This window comes from Struthio camelus, chromosome 3 (assembly GCF_040807025.1).
Source record: "Struthio camelus isolate bStrCam1 chromosome 3, bStrCam1.hap1, whole genome shotgun sequence".
In the NCBI taxonomy this organism is placed as follows: Eukaryota; Metazoa; Chordata; class Aves; order Struthioniformes; family Struthionidae; genus Struthio; species Struthio camelus.
In genome coordinates this window covers 47,465,970-47,482,410 of record NC_090944.1, presented here as the reverse complement: position 1 = coordinate 47,482,410, position 16,441 = coordinate 47,465,970, and the positions used below count along the sequence as shown (strand labels likewise).

The 16,441-nt window shown below is 45.1% G+C and overlaps 1 protein-coding gene across 2 annotated transcripts in view; it reads left to right on the top strand.

The window, feature by feature from the left end:
• The first annotated feature begins 1,525 nt into the window (after positions 1–1,525).
• Positions 1,526–16,441, top strand: part of SNAP91 (synaptosome associated protein 91) — a 72,546-nt gene continuing 57,630 nt past the window's right edge. For both annotated transcript variants that reach the window (XM_068937667.1, XM_068937666.1), the window contains exons 1-2: positions 1,526–1,643; positions 2,323–2,479. In XM_068937667.1, the coding sequence (XP_068793768.1) occupies positions 2,350–2,479 (130 nt within the window). In that variant the 5' untranslated portion in view covers positions 1,526–1,643; positions 2,323–2,349. The remainder of the gene's footprint in view (positions 1,644–2,322; positions 2,480–16,441) is intronic.

The following is a 16,441-nucleotide window of genomic DNA, read 5'->3' as shown; positions in this document are numbered from 1 at the left end:
TTATGTCTTCCTCGAAAGGAAATCTCTGTCTGTATTCAAACACTGCATTTGAGAAAACATTTGAATCTTTAAATCCAAATGGCTCTGCCTGTTGTGCAAAAAATGAAGCAAATGAAGCCAATATCGAAAGCCTGAAAATTGTAACAGCTCTCTTCCACGGTCACAGGCACCAGCCGAACAGTTGTTTTGAAAGAGATTTTTCATAGAAACACTAACTTGCACTTTCAAGCATTGCTTTAACAGGATTCCCAATCTTTCAGGCTACCTACGACTTTAAAACCTCTTGGTCGTTACGGTGGGGAAAGGAAAAAAAAAAGGGAAGCCATAAAAAACGGCGCATTCCAGTCTCTTGCGTACTGTCGTACAGCGCGATGCCAACTGTTATCTTCCCAGCGTAACAGATAAAAGCGGGGCCGCGTGGTCTGCGTATGCCACACAGCCCAGCCATCACTTCACACGCGAAAACGTTTCAGCAGCGGCGACACGCGCTGTTTGCTCCGGCGATTTGAGAGCGCGCCCGCCCGTCGCCTTCTCAGCCCTGCTCCCGGCCGCCCCGCCTCGCACCCCCTGCAAGGGCTTGCGGGCTGCCTGGATGCGCGCTGGCCCCGTTTCGGGGACCGCTCGGCCCCCCCCCCCCCCCTTCGCCTGCGCTTCACTCCCCCAAGTGAAGGTTTGCCCGAGCTGGAAGTGGCCATCTGCCTTCCTTACCGTAACGCTGCGCGGTCACGGCATCCTTAGGGTCTCTTAGATAACCGAGAAAAAATTAATATATATATATGTACATATATTACGGGGACATCTATTTATGGGCAGGTTTGCAATCCCTCGGTGAATTATTTGTCACCTTAACCACAGGACCATGCTGCAGACAGCGGAAGCGTCGTCGGCCTCAGCGGACTTCCCCGCTTGTGCGAGACGAATTCTCTATTCATTTCTACCTTATCTTATTTCATTTCAGCGGCCTGCCGAGCCGCTGTCCGTATGTACCCGTCCCGGCACCCAGCGGCAACCGGAGATCGGCAGTGGCCTCTCGCCCGGCGCAGGGAGCCGAGCCGAGCCGAGCCGAGCCGAGCCGAGCCGAGCCGAGCCGAGCCGAGCCGAGCCGGGCCGGGCCGGGCCGCTCGGGCGGGTGGCGGCGGCCCCTTTAAGAGGCGCGGCGGGGCCGGGCGGGGGTCTCTTCCCTGCGGCACCGAGCGGCCCCCGCCGACCGGCCCAGCCCGGCGTCACCTGACCGCGCCGGGCCACCAACCTGAGCCGGCCGGGCGGGCGGGGGGTGGGAGGAGGAGGAGGGCGCGCCGCGCCGCGCCGGGCTGGGCCGGGCCGGGCCGGGCTGGGCCGTTCCGCCCTCTGCACCGGGGGAGGGGGCGGCGCTGGCTGCGGCAGTAGCGGCGGGGATTAGGCTGCGGGCAGGATTAAGGCGCCGGCTGGAAATAGCAGCAGCGGCGGTTGCCGGGCGTGGACGCCCCAGCGCATCCCCGGCGGCGGGAGGGGGCAGCCCGCCCCGCACCTGCGGCTAGCGCCGGCGCCTCGCCAGCGGGCCGGGCCGGGCCGGGGGAGCGGGCGGAGACTGTGCCCTCCCCGGGAGCGGCGGCGGCAGGAGGAGGAGGAGGGAAGGAAGGACGGGCGGACGGACGCGCTGACAGGTCTGCTGCGGCCGCTTCTTTCATCCGCCCGCTGCGCCACCGCATCGGCGCCCGGGCGCCCCCCGGGGCTGGGCCGGGGGCCGGGAGCGGCCGGACCGGGGGGCGGCGGGGTGGGGGCCGGGGGCGGCCTGCTCGCCCGCACGCCCGCGGTGGCGACGACGGCGGCGGCGGGGAGCGGCCCCGGCCGGGCGGAACATGGCGCGACGAGGCGATGAGCTGCCACCGGGGCGGGGGGGGGGGCGGCGGCGCCCTGCTGCCCCCCCCCGGGCCCTCCCCCCGCCGCCGGCTCCGCTGCCCCCTCCCCGGCGGCGGCGGGGGGGCCTCTGCGTGCGCCGCAGGCCCCTATGGAGACAGGGGCAGGTGGGGGGTGGCTATTCCCGCCCCCCCCCCCCCCCCCGCCGCCGGGGTTCCTGCGTTATTTGTGTGCTGATTCGCCCCCCTCCCTGCAGTGTCTAAAATACCCCAAAATACCTCGGGCATCTTCTCCCGAATGGTCTTGTGAGGCAAATGCTTACACAACGTGGGGGGGGTGGGGGGGGGAGGCCTGTGCCTCGGGGAGGGCCAGGCTGCTGCAGGGACCCCTACGTGGGGTGGGGGGGGTGTACGGTTCGCCCGCTGCCTCCCCTCGGTGCTCAACCCCGAATATCCCCTTCCCCTCCTGTGTTTTCCGCCAATGCAGAGCAGGCAGCAGCGACAGTAGGCGAAGATGTCGGGTCAGACGCTGACAGATCGCATCGCAGCTGCTCAGTACAGCGTTACGGGATCGGCTGTAGCCAGAGCCGTCTGCAAAGCTACCACGCATGAAGTGATGGGGCCCAAGAAAAAGCACCTGGACTGTAAGCATCGCTTTCTGTGTCAGCAGCGAAGACCTGGGGCTAAGGCAGCTGCCTGCAGGGCTCCTTGTTGTGGCTTTAAGCGTTCTGGCCATGGTGTTTGCTGTCATGCTGCGGGCAAATCGTAAGGGTTATGAGAAATCTCCAAGAGAGGATGAGTTGTTATTGCATTTCTTCTCTTATTGCATAATACAGCTCTCGCAGCCATTTTTTTTTTCTCTTGACCCCTTGCTTCCTATTCAGGAAGGCAGTGCAGAGTGCGCCTTATGGAGCGCACCTTGCTCTGCAAGCAGAAAGGCCACAGGGCAAAATGGACGCTGGCTTGTTTCTGCATACTTTGGTCATGATTATGCCAGGCAGAGACACAAATGCTGTGCCAGGAGCTGACCAAGTACTGATAGGAGCGTGGCCACCTCCATAGCAGACTTGTGAAGAGGTTTTAGATGAATGTAACTCTAAATGGCAAGGTACTTGGATAGCTGTAGGCTGTAGATTGGGTCAGCGTCTGGAGAGTTTAAGGGCTGCTGTTGAGGTCCCAAATGTCTAAGAAGAACTTCATGATCTGTCTGGTCTTGTGCAACACATTTTAGTGAAGATGGCTGGTGGCTTTCTCTCAAAGATTTTTTTCAATCTGTTCTGGACTTGCATCAACTAGTTAACGCATGAAAGAAGCTCGAGGTCACCACATTTCTGAAAATAGCATAGTGGTATTGTTTTCTGTTGCTGGTAGTGTTTTTGTCTTGACTGCTTTTCAACCCACTCTACTCTTGGTCTCTTCCTTATTTTTATTTATTTATTTGTAAATGCTAACACGTGGCAAAAACACTTTAAAGAGGGTCCTATACCAAGCAGTCTCTTGGCTGCTGTCTGTTACTAAGTAAAAGTGGTGCGTGTGCATGTAAGTACAATTCTAATGTTGTAATTTTTAAAAACAGGTTGTATTACTTCTAGAAAATAATTCCAGATTTCAGTGCTAGTGACTTCATAGCTAACACTTAAAGTGACACATGACATACTAGTCTTCAAGTGTATCTAAATACTCTGTTACAGGTACATGTCTAAGAGATGCCAATGTAAGCAGCATTGACTGAAGACTTACTTGGATCTAAATCTTTGTTTAAACAGACTGGATATCTTGATATCACATATCTATATCATTAAAGATGGAATAATCTCATCAATGGGAGGAGATATGCACATTCAAAATTGTGAACTATAAATGAAAGACAAATTCATACATTTAAAAAAAAAAGCACCTGAGCTAACTTGCTCATGTGTATGCTCATATGTGTTAGACTCAGGTTTTTAGACCTGATACATCTCCTCAGAACCGTCGGTTGTTAAGTAATTCCTTGAACTCCGACATCCTATTTGTGGACAAGAGTTAAAATGGATCAAATGTAATGAGAGAGTAAAGTTAAAAGTTCATCCTCTGAAAGAGCAGTACCTTAGCGCATGCAGGAAATACTGCTCGATGTGAAGGCAGAGCTTTGAGTCACGTGGCTGACTGCATTTGAAGTTGGATAAGTATCACTTGAAAATGTGGAGAAAGGAATGAAAGGTGAAACTTTCTGATGGCTTAAGATAAGTTTTGAGTTGAGATGCAAAGGATTTAGATGATTAAAACTTCAAGTACCTGAGAAGATCACAGGAGGTGGTTGGAGCAATGCTTTACAAAGAGACGAAAAGAGAAAGGAGGGAAGAATGATATGGGGGACCAAGTACTAGAGTCTTAAGCTGTCTGTTATGCTCTGTAATAGACAAATGGTAAAAGTGCAATAGTAAATGGAGCGCTACGTTTAAAGGCTATTTATGTCAGACTCGGAATTATAGTAATGGTGTGGTGGTTCTGCGTCCTGTAAGGAGCTCCATAATTTTATTTAGTATCTTAGTGGCCGAGGGTCATGTCACATGACTGATCTTCTCCTGGTGCCCTCGTTAGCAGCTGGGCTTTGTGAGTTAAATGGAGAGAGATTACTGAATGTATTCAGCTCATAACAGTGTGTCTAGCTGGTGAGGATGGGACAAATGAATGTGGTACTCGGATGTCTTCTGCAGAAGATACTGATTCTGGAGGGTTATGGAAAGATGGCAGGTGACAAGGCAATTTTTAGGTGAGTACTAATTAAATAGAGGTAACTTGCTCTGAGGAGTCAAAGCATGATTTGAACGCACGTGTGTCTGTAAGGGAGAAAACAAGAGAATTCATTCTGTGTGATTCTGTGTGAATTAAGTGCATTCTATGAACAGAAGTTGATCTGCTAAGTATTTACCTTTTGTGTGGTTTTTTCATACTTGCATGGCTTATGAGTGCAGTCGTGATAGGGATGCAGAGTAGTGGCTGACTGTTGATGTGGTCTCTGGGTGCTACACCAAACTCTTTACACAATGGAGAAATACTTAAGCGTGATTAGGTTGCTGTCATGCTCGTTAGTGTGAATTACCATTTTCCTCAGTTCCAACTCTCATACTAGTGACTTTCCAGCAAATGCTGGAAGTCAGTGCTGCATAATGTTAAATGAATTCCCTAGTCTCTGTGGGGAGAGGAGGACTGTAATTACAGGATGACTGTGATGTTTCAGGGCAAGCCGTTGCAGTTAGCATGTTAGAGCTATGATGCTTTCAGACTTGCCAAACTTACAATCTCAACCATAGCTTTTTTCCTTCTAGGAGAAGTATGGATGTTATCTTAAAGTTCCTGCAATGGTATGAGTTCATCTCCCTCAGCTAACTGTGTTGTGATACACAAATTATAGTAAGATTGGGCATGTAAGAAAAGCATTTACATGGAGAAGTGGGGATTAGCAGCTTGTGCAGTGAAAAGGCCATTCCAGAATGAGTGAATGAGATACGTATGGGCTGTGTTAAAGATACTTGAGCTGTGGTGATCCAGTTGGGAGGGTAGTTCCAAGCATAGCATAGGAAATTTATTTTTAGAGTTGTTCTGAAAGAAATGTTAAGGCTTCACTGAGGATTTAATTGTGTGGGGCAGGTAAAAGCCATCTTCTAGCCTTAAATACTATTGTATTTAATTTATAATTTATATAATTTATAATACTGATTGTATCAACAGGGCAGGGCTTTCAGAGGAAGGAAAGAAGACTTTCAGATGTCAGGACACAAGTTGCATGAGAGAAATAGGTAGATCTGAATAGAGCACTGTTTTTTTTTTTTTTTTTTTTTTAATAAAGGAGCTAACTCAGAAACAGGTCAGCAGTCTTTCATTTGGAGAAGTGAATTGGAAACCAGTGAGGTTGTTAAATCTGCAGCTGGTTGTAATACAAGTTCCTGTTGCTGAAAATGCTCAAAATGGCTGGGTTTTCCCTTGAGTTACTTTGTCAAGTGAACTACTGTGCAGCAGGAGGAAGTTCTGGGGTGCTTAATCTAAAAAGATCATGTAATGCCTCCTTACTTTTTTCAAGATAATTCATGTTAGGTACAAGGCCCTTCCAGAGGCCTCATCAAAAGCTGAGCTTTTCATGAAATGTGGAAACAGAAGAGGTGAAGATCGGGACTCAATTTTCTGTGGTTGCAGAGATGACCTGTGTATCTATAAGCCAGTGTAGTAGTGTATTTCTGTCGGAAGTCTAAATCTGTATTTTGAGATGTAGCTGACAAACAAAGGCTCTAAGAGGAAATACGTAGTTCAATTCATGCTAGGAACTGAAATGCAGGACTGGTGCCAGTATTGTGCTGGTGCAGACACTTGTCCTTGCAGTGCTTTGTCTTGGTCCTGCAAGTAGTAGGAGTGGCTGAACGTATTTGAGGTTACCATGGTCTTTAGTGTTGAAACCGAAGGGCCTATTGACCAAAAATAATGGGTTAAACTTTATTCCCAAGGCTTACTGCAGGTAAAGGTACTGGGGTCCACAGGTTAGTCTTAGAAACCTCTAGCTCCTTTCTTGGGAATGCTTATAGTTTGGTCTCTGGCTGTTGGGAAAGGTGGGAACCAGTGGTGCTATCCTGAGTCACTGAGCCTCAGTGACTGGTACAGTTAAATGTGTATTTTGGAATTTTTTTTGCTATTGAAGTGGTTTGGAGAGCGTTCTAAGTCTGTTGACACTCATGTCCTTTTTCCAGCTGGAGTAGCACAGGCATACTAGTACTGCATTGCTCTGCAGTCAAAGCAGCACTTTCTGTATGGCTGTGGAATTATCTTCCAAAAAGTTGCCCAGAACTCAATTCTCTGTAGACTTTTATTAATGAAAGTACTTTTGCATGTCTTGATATATCTTGTAGTGTAGTAATTTGTCACAGTTTCCATGTACAAGACAACAGACTGTTTGCAACTAATCTTTCATGCTAACTTTTCATGTAGTGTCTTGTTTTTTCTTGTCACAGCTGGGGTGCAGTCTAAATTGCTAATTCCTCCTTGTCACCCTAAAGAATCTCTCATCTCATGCCTGAAAAGAAAAACCCAAACAAGTGATTCTATTTTTTTTCTTTTATTTACTAATGGATCAGCACATCTTTTTTATGTAAGGAGTTGTCATCGGTCTCCATGCTGAGTAGGTCTCTGCTTCTGTGGACTTCCCTCACATTGTTTCCTAAAATAGCATTGGAGACTTGCTTCATTTGGGAGAGTGCAAATGTCCAAATAGTGTAAAATGTCTGTCATCGGTAAGGGGAGCCAATAAGAAAGCTTTTTGGATTAGTCGATCTTGAGTACCAGAAGACTGTGCTGCCCTTCAGAGGGACCTGGACAGGCTGGAGAGCTGGGCGGAGAGGAACCTCCTGCAGTTCAACAAAGGCAAGTGCAAGGTCCTGCACCTAGGCAGGAATAATCCCATGCACCAGTACAGGCTGGGGACTGACCTGTTGGAAAGTAGCTCTGCCGAGAAGGACCTGGGAGGGCTGGTGGACAACAAGTTAAACATGAGGCAGCAGTGTGCCCTTGTGGCCAAGAAGGCCAATGGGATCCTGGGGTGCATGAGGCAGAGTGTTGCCAGCGGGTGGAGGGAGGTGATCCTGCCCCTCTGCTCAGCCCTGGGGAGGCCTCCCCTGGAGTACTGGGTCCAGTTCTGGGCTCCCCAGTACAAGAGAGACCTGGCACTCCTGGAGAGAGTCCAGCGGAGGGCTACCAAGATGATTAGAGGGCTGGAGCATCTCTCCTATGAAGAAAGACTGCGAGAGCTGGGCCTGTTCAGCCTGGAGAAGAGAAGACTGAGAGGGGATCTCATCAACGTGTACAAGTATCTGAAGGGGGAGTGTCGAGAGGATGAGGCCAGCCTCTTCTCCGTGGTGCCCAGCAACAGGACAAGAGGCAACGGGCAGAAACTGAACCACAGGCAGTTCCATCTGAACCTGAGGAAAATCTTCTTGACTGTGAGGGTGACAGAGCATTGGAACAGGTTGCCCAGAGAGGTGGTGGAGTCTCCTTCCCTGGAGATTTTCAAAACCCGTCTGGATGTGATCCTGGGCAATATGCTCTAGAGGTCCCTGCTTGAGCAGGGAGGTTGGCCTAGATGATCTCCAGAGGTCCCTTCCAACCTAAACGATTTTGTGATTCTGTGAGTATTTCGATGGCATAACTCTTGATTCTCACCCTTGCCCCATTTAAATGCTATTGGTAAGGCATATATAATACCAACAGAAGGATGCCCTTTTAATTAAAACCAAGACTAACAGAGCAGCATGTGGGTAATGGTGGAAGAGCATGACTTGGCTAAGTATTTTTTTTTAATAGTATGTTTGAAACTGTGCAGAAGTTAGAATCTAAGTTAGAATTTAAAGGCTTAAACTTGGACAGAATCACTGATCTTGCACATCTAAACTGTTCTGTGTTTAAGCCTACTTAAGGTATACTATATAAGGAAAAGGAAGATAAAACCTTAGTGTCATTAAGGTAGTTAGTGTCATTAAACAGCTTAAAAAGTTGGTAAAACTAGGTTGATCAATCCTACCTTCTTCCCTTAGCTTTTCCTTGACTGGAAATATGTATTCTTAGTCTGCGTCTGATAGTCATCAAGATCTTTCTGTTAAAAATGCCCCCACATTGGTCACTCATGCCCTTGGCAGAACAACTTTGGTTTTTCTGCAGTACTGACTTGCGTTTGTAGACCTTGATAACGGAGTAGCCTTGTCTTTTCTGCTTTCTTTGAGGGCTCTTGTACGTGAGAAGGTCAGCATGACACTTGGCTAATTTTCCTTTACGTAAATACAAGTCTTGCATTTTCTGATTCTGAACAGATTGAAAGAATAAAAAAGGGACTCTCCCTCTCCCCGACGCCAGAAGACCAGAGCAGTAATACAGCGACCCATCCATAGTTTTCATCAGTTCTATTTAGTGACTGAGTATCTTTCAGCAGTCTCAGTGTTGCTCCTTTACACCCCAGGCAGCAGCAACTGAATGTTTTTCATGTTCTGCAGTTTGATTTCCTGTGGTTTGATTTGATCTGTGGGTCTGATTCCCAGCCTGGCTCCTAAACCCTCCATTCTCACTGTGTACCTTACCTGTGCCTGTCCCATTACTGGGGACTTCTGTAAGCCCTCCAAGAAAGTGCTCTGTTAGTGTGGTAGGTCGCTCCTTCTGTGTGTCTGCCTTGTGCAGGATTCTCCAGTGGGCACGAAAGTAGATGTCAGTCACAGTAACTCTGAAGGGCATACAGCATTTTTGATACTTTTTGTCTTTGGTGCTTCTTGTTAAATGGAGAAATCAGCAGCACTTGGTAATGCCTTTCCCTCCTGGAGTCCTCCGGTATCTTGAGGCCCACTGGCAGTCTAAAAGAACTTCCCTTCCATGAATTTTCTTTAAATTGAGGTGAAACCCTAATGGAAAAAGAGTACTGGTGTCAGATTAGTCTTCACTTTTGATGAAATGGTAATATAACACACACCTGCCTTTAGTATTTTTCTGCCTATTTTCAAGGTACTTGAGACTACTTAGACTCTTCCTACGCAGCCCCCTCTGCCACCCTCCCCCTCCCCCCCGAAAAACCCCAAACAAAAAAAACCCCAAACGCCCACAAAAAGGGAACTTCCTGTAGGCAGCTGCAGATACACAGTATGATGGAAGAAGCTGGCTCCAGTCTATGAGGGGAGGAAGGAAGGACATTGTATTCTTTCCCTTAGTCTTACTGTAGTCTAAAGATGGTTCAATTTTGCCAAACAGTATCAGTATCTTAACATGTGCTCCTCCTTTCTGGAGCTTTTTTTCAAGGCACAGATCAGAATGTGGGTAGTGGTGAAAGAGGACAAGTTCTTGCGCGTGCATGCGTACCTTAGACACAAAAGTCTAAAACTCAAAAGAAACTCATAAAACTCAAAAACACTCATCACCAGTGAGTGTTTGATGAAACTTGATTCTCCACACTTCAAGTGCGTAGCATGCAGAATAGGAAAAATATGTCTGAATTGGAAGGACTGGTTTTAAATAGCGTGAAAACTAAAAAAACCAAGCAATAATAACACAAGCCAGGAAATCAGGATCAGAATGTTAGCACAGGACTTCTAGCATCCTGTAAGAATAAGTAATCCAGGACTAGGTTGAACTCTGAACTCAAACTAAATGGCATGATACAAGAAGCCGTCCTAGCAGCTTTGCAGGTGCTGATATGCAGCACAGAGTTTGCTGCAGTAGTCTTGTTCCCCTATTCGGTGGTAGCAGCAAGATTTTAATGTGAAGCACCGTTGATATGTTGACATTGGAGTTTCTCACACGTGAGGCTTGGCATGGTTGCTTAGCTTCTCCACTGGCCAAAATTTGGCTTGGGTGAGAGGTTGATGGGTTAAACAAAACTTGAATACAACAAATGCTGACAATTGCTAGAAAGTTAACAGAATACTTCACAGAGGATAGTCTGTCACTTCACAAATTATGCCTGCTTTTTCCGGAGTTCTGCAAACCTCATGATAGAGCCTAAAACAATTTTTAATACTTTTAATCTTGCTATTTTGATCTTGTTTATTTCAGCAAAGCTTGATGAAAACACTGAAAAACAATATAAAGTGAGTTTTCCAAGAGTGGGCTCAAATTTATTTGACAAACATAGCTAGTTGCCAGTAAGCTGCTTGTGCTCATAAGTGAGTTCCTTTAGCCTGTGAGACATAGCTGCTGAAGCAGTTGAGTTGTAGTCCGCTAGGAGAAGGAATATATCAGCAGTCTGAACTAGTTCCACAAATAGTACTGGACGTTAGCCTTGAAAGATCTGGCCATGTGTCCTTAGATGCAGGTGGAATATTAGAACAGTGTTTTTTTCTGTGCTGCAATTAAGTGGTAGCATCCACTGGAGACCTGAGATTCACAGTTTATTCGTAGGCACGGTATTGCAATTGGTAACACACTGTATTGCTGCTGATTTCCAGACTAATGAAGCCTAAATACCCTTATGTTTCTCCTTCCTGTCCAGGATAACGTGATGTCATGCTTTATTTTAGATTCTATCTTTATCTTAATTTCCTTTAATGAAAGGAATTGGGTGCTGAAAAGTCCTGATGTTGTGCTTATATTGTGCTAGTGTTGTGTATTTGTGTAATCTGTACTCTGGCCCGTTGTGCTGAGACAAGTTGTCAGCTGCCTTTCATAGTCTGTTGTTTTCTTCCTATTGATAAAACTCCAAACTTCTTGCAGAGGAAATAGTAGGAATACACAGACCGACCCACGCTTGAGGACCACGAAGAAAATACACCTAGTTTCTAACATATGCGCTGAGAACTGCAAATTGCTGGCAGGACATGTCTGGAGCTTGGGTTTGACTAGTGACAGTCAACTCCTTCCGTGGTCTTAAATCAAAATGCAGGACTATTGCAGATAGTAAGCAGCTTGGCAAGAACTCTCAGTGCTGTATTCAGCCATGGAGCTCTAACAAACCAGCAAAGCTATGCCCTTTGTCACGGTGGCTTTACTTCCTGAAAGAAGGAATGAGAAAGGAAGCAGTGTTTGCAAGTTATTTCTAGGTATTTAGGAGATTGGGGTTATGACTGAGACATAGACTAGACTGGGGAGTTTTGTGTCCGCTTGAACTAACATTGTTCTTTTGTGTATTGAAGGGACCAAAACCAGGCCTTTGCAAGAAAGTGTCTTAAATTTTGCTGTCCTAAAGAGGTGGGACAAGACTGTGGAATGGCAGTGGACAGTATACTTGGTCACCTCAAACTGAGTCTTAGCTTGGCACAAGCACGGATGACACAATGGCAACGGATGCTTCCATAGCAGATGGTCAGCTGTTAGCCTGTGGAGCCTGGCAGGTTGCTCTGGCATGGTTTCGTTATCTCTTTAACTCTAGGTGATAGTTCACAGAATGTTCTAAAATGGTACTCCACAGAAATGAGAGGAAGATGCAGCTGCTCAAAACACAAATAAAACACACCAACTTGTCACTCCCATCTTATGGGAGTGTAGAAGTTTGGGAGGAGGTCTCAGAATAAGGGAGCGATCTCTTATCTTGTCGCAAAGCAGGACTCCGTCAGCTAAAACATGCATCTTCACACATAATCAAGGAGCCCACATACATGCACTTAAGTGGGAGTTAAAACTGCTTTTAGAAGGACTCTCTTTCACCTCTCATTTCAGAGAGGGGAGGACTTTTGTGAAGGGGGGAAGCCAGCTGGCTTTTTTCCTGACTCTGAAGGCTGTTGTTTCTCATTATGTAGAGGTTAGATATGGACACAAGGTTTAACATATCATTGCATCAGTTTTTTAGCAGCCCTGGAGTTTTGAAGCCCAGCCTTCTCAAATGGAGACTTGGGTTTGGATTTTGTTGCATGACTTCTGAATTCAAAGTACAGTTATGGTGCTTATAGCTTCATCTCAGCGTAATTATAGGAGATTCTGCTAAGGGACTGCAAGCCAGAGGAAGTCAGCATATGTAGTGCACGAGTAGTTTGAAAATGTGCACAATATACAATGAGTGGTTTTAGTGTTCAGCTATTTCATTTCTTGCATTTCTTTCCCATGTAAGCCCTGTCTGTGGTGTTGTGTTTTTTGTTTTTGATGCATTCCTTCATTCTAAAGCACGTAGAGGCTTTCTGGTTTTGTTAAGCTTCATTTAAACTTTGAATGGTTCTGATCTTTGTGACTGGAAAGAGTGTTAGCAAAAGTTACTATATTTGGTGAAGGTGAGCTTAAAGAACTTCCTTTTGTTTATCAGGAAACTGGAAAATATGCTTAGGCCGTATTGTGAAAAGCTACCTTTCACAACTCACCTCCATAGTATACTTAGGAGCGTAGTTGCCACTTCCTGGTATTCCAGGCTAGAGATCTGACTCTGCATAAGGTTTTGCTGTCTGGATGTAAGCCAGTATGATAGATTCATGCTTTCCTGCTCATTAATAGCTTGAAATGAGACTTCTGCTGCCAGTGGTAAAAGCATCTTCCAGATGCAATCATGACTTGGAACTGTTGGATAGCAAATTATAGTGACTTTTTTAAATGTTAGCAGTCCTGACAGTATCTTCCAACTGTCAGGCAGATGTTCCATTAAGTGTGTTAGCAGAATGTTTTGCAGTGTTAAGAAATCTGCAGTATGTAAAAGGCGGTAGACTCTTGTTGAGCAGTAAAGCCTACTGGTAGTTGGTGTTTGTCTCAAAGTTTCTGAAACTTGAGCCCAGCTGTCTATGTAGCAGACAGAAGCAAGGGTTCTTGTTTAACTTCTTGTGCAGTGTAAGGGAATTAACGTCAAGGAACTGCATGTTTACTTTCATCCTGCTGTATTTGATTAGCAAGGAGAGAATAAAGCTCTTCCTAACCGTGAAGGACATGAGTCAGTTTGGTAAAACTTCTTTTAATGCACAGCATTTATACCTGAGACAGAGCATTCTGGAGTTAGGAACTCTGAGTTACAGATATGAAACAAAATAGACTGAAATCATTGCATCCATATTATAAAGTGCTTGCTACTGTTATAGACTGCTTCAGTATGACTCTAGAAAAGTAGAAGGTCATGCTCTTACACTTTCCGCAAAGACAGGTTTGCGTTATGCTGGATATCTTTTTTTCTATACATATGCTCATGTTTTCAACAGGACTGTCTGTGTAGGTTTTGTTGTAGGCATTTTCATTTGGAGTTAAAAATCTCAATCCACTTTGAGCTTTTAGTGGCTTGTGAAGTGCATATGTTCTCTCATCTTGTCTGCTTATTTTTCAGGCTGACTCTACCTTTTCCCATGACATCCACTGACAAAATAGCTGGACTCTTAAAAGAATCCTGCTGAGGCAGAAGAACAAATACGGGTTATTGTCTAGATATTGAAAGCTGGATCTGTCAGCCACTGAGACTATGCACTCAACAGCTGACTCGTTTCTAGCATGCAGGCCCTGGCTAATTGACATATCACTGAAGTTGCCTGCATATTGTCTCATTCCCCCCTAGATTTTTATATATTGACAGCTAAGCAATGTGGCTAAAACATCAGACTGCATTCGTTATGTGTCTAACTCAGTGGATTACAAACAGCTGTTTTGGACAGAGTTGATAGGCTGGTGAAGGAGTTTCACTTCCACAGGTTTATTAAGAACAAATAGTTTTCTCAGGAAGGCAGAGCATCATGGGGGTGGAAAGCACTAAGCTGTTTGTTCTTCTCAGAGTAAGAACAACAGCATGGCAACTCCCATAGGCATAGTACAAAAGCTCAATTGATCATCACTTTCTGCCAGATGTAGTTGAGATGTGAACTCAACAAAAAATCTAAGAGTTAATTAGAAAATACTCTAGTTCAGAGATTACTGTAAATTATCCCATACTGCTGTAGCAAACGTGGAATCCTTAGTGTCGCAATGCTATTCTTGATAAAAGCTGCAGTAGCTATTTGTTACTGATACTCCAGTAAACAGCTAAATGGTAAGAGTTACGAGTTGATGCAACCAGCAGATGATGTTAGGGGTTGCTCATCGTTACGGAAGGATGATCACAAGCCACAGCTGGAATGCTGGTATCCACTTGCTGTAGTCAATTAATTAGAACATACTGACTTTTATCTTTCAAAGTGATCATCTTACTATATTATTATCCCCTTTAAACTTGTTTCTGTTGTATACAGCAAGAGCGAAGTTTCTGTATAACGTAGTGCAGAGATCAGCAGAACTGTGGCTCTACTTTTTGTAGCTATGGAGAGAACAATTTGACTCTTTAGGGCCAAATCTAAAAAATGCTTTGAACACTCGAAGACTGGCTGATGGCTGCAGCTCACTTAGAAAGACATCATAAGAAAAAATACCCAAACCAGAAGATGGCTTTGTATTTCTTCTCTAAATTAATGTGTATTCTGACTAAGGCTTCCAGGTTTGAACTGATGAAGGAACTTGTAGCATGAAGTCTGAGATTTGCCATTCTGGAGAAAATTTACTTTTCCATTCAAAAAGTTATTGGTCAAATGCTTGACACAAAGCTTTCTTCTAATGGTAAGGTTTCTTCCATTGCCATTCTTTCCTTACCGAGCTTGGAGGTTAAGATACCATATTAAAATTGGATGGGGAATGACATTTCTCCAAGGCAATTGCTTTTTGCATTGCAACTTTATCACTATCGCTCAGTGTCCACCAAATGTAAGTGGTGTTTAGTATTTCTTAAACTATTGAGAGCTGTCCAGAAAATCTAGGAAAAAGGTGATTTGTTCCTGAGTTGATGTTTGTAACAAACCGGTAAAATACAGAAGTGGCACTTCAGGCTCCAAAATTACTTGTGTGTTTTTTTTTTTTTTTGTAGCAGCATAAGTAAAACTGCTTGATTCTTGTCTTTGAGGAGAAAAATGCACATAGCTGTTGACCTTGTTATGCAACAGGATTTGGATGGGAGGAAGGTCTGGGATGGGGACTCTGAAAGTGAGGAAGGGAACATCAAAGCAGAGATTTCTTTTCCTTTCCTTTGCTGAACCTGCATTCTTGCTTGAGAGAAATTATTTGGCTTTCAAAGCAAGTGAATTCTGTTTTAAAAAAAAAAAACAAAAAACAAAAAAAACACCCACTATGTTCAAGACTGAGCTTATTATTTCTGCGGGCAGGGAAGAAGATCCTATGCTTAATAATTAAGGCTTTCCCACAGTAAAGCCACCTGAGAAAGCTACTGTGAAGAAGAAAAACAATATTATTTGACTGTGGGCCTTTTCCTGTTTGCTTAATGTTCTGGCTTCAGGCATGTGAGCTCCTTTCCTTAGTACATTTGGACTAGAACAGCTTACGCCTGGCCCATGTTCTGGGTGACACCCCCTATTGTTCCAGATACTTGATTCCTGGGTAGAATTGATGCTTTTATCCTTCTGAATAGTTTGATCTTGGGTGTCAATAAGCTCTCAGACTTCGTTCATAGAATATATTCATCACTAATGAATTAGCAGTCTTGAAGACCATACTCAGTACATCAATGACTGCTTCTTAAACTTGAGCTTCTGAATGATGACATTCAGGCCAGCTGCGGTTGTATTACCTTCAAGGCAGGAACTCGCATGTAAACGCTAAAGGCAATATATTCCCCTACAGTCAGTGAGGCTAAGTTTGGGGAATTTTTAAAGTACTCATAAGTCAAGGAACTTCAGGGATTGCTTATGGCAAGAATTTTTAAACACTATTATCATGCTTTTCAGCATTACCAGCACTCAGGGAAACAGCTGCCTTGGTTCTACCCTTTCAGATCCAATAGAAGACTGCTTGACGGTTATTTTTTATTTTCCCATTCACAAGAGACCCTTAACTGAACCTTTCATGAGGAAAAGCCATGTATATATAAATCGTTAAGGACTAGAAGGAATGTCAATCCAACTGAACTGACTTAATACTGTTAATGAACTAGGATGGTTTTTGCAGATGACTTAAAGGCCAAATATTTTGCTTTGATATGGGAGTGAAGGAAGTGTGCAGAACATCAAAGTCAGTTGGAATAAGATCCTGCAAGTGGGAAGTGGATTTTCAGCTTTGTTTTCAAAATGGGTATTTGGTGATGCAGGAAGTGGTGCTCTCCTGTATTTAAAAAGGAGTAGTGTGAAAGTAAAATGATTCTAAGACGAATTAAACTCTCAATTTGAGAAATAATTGTT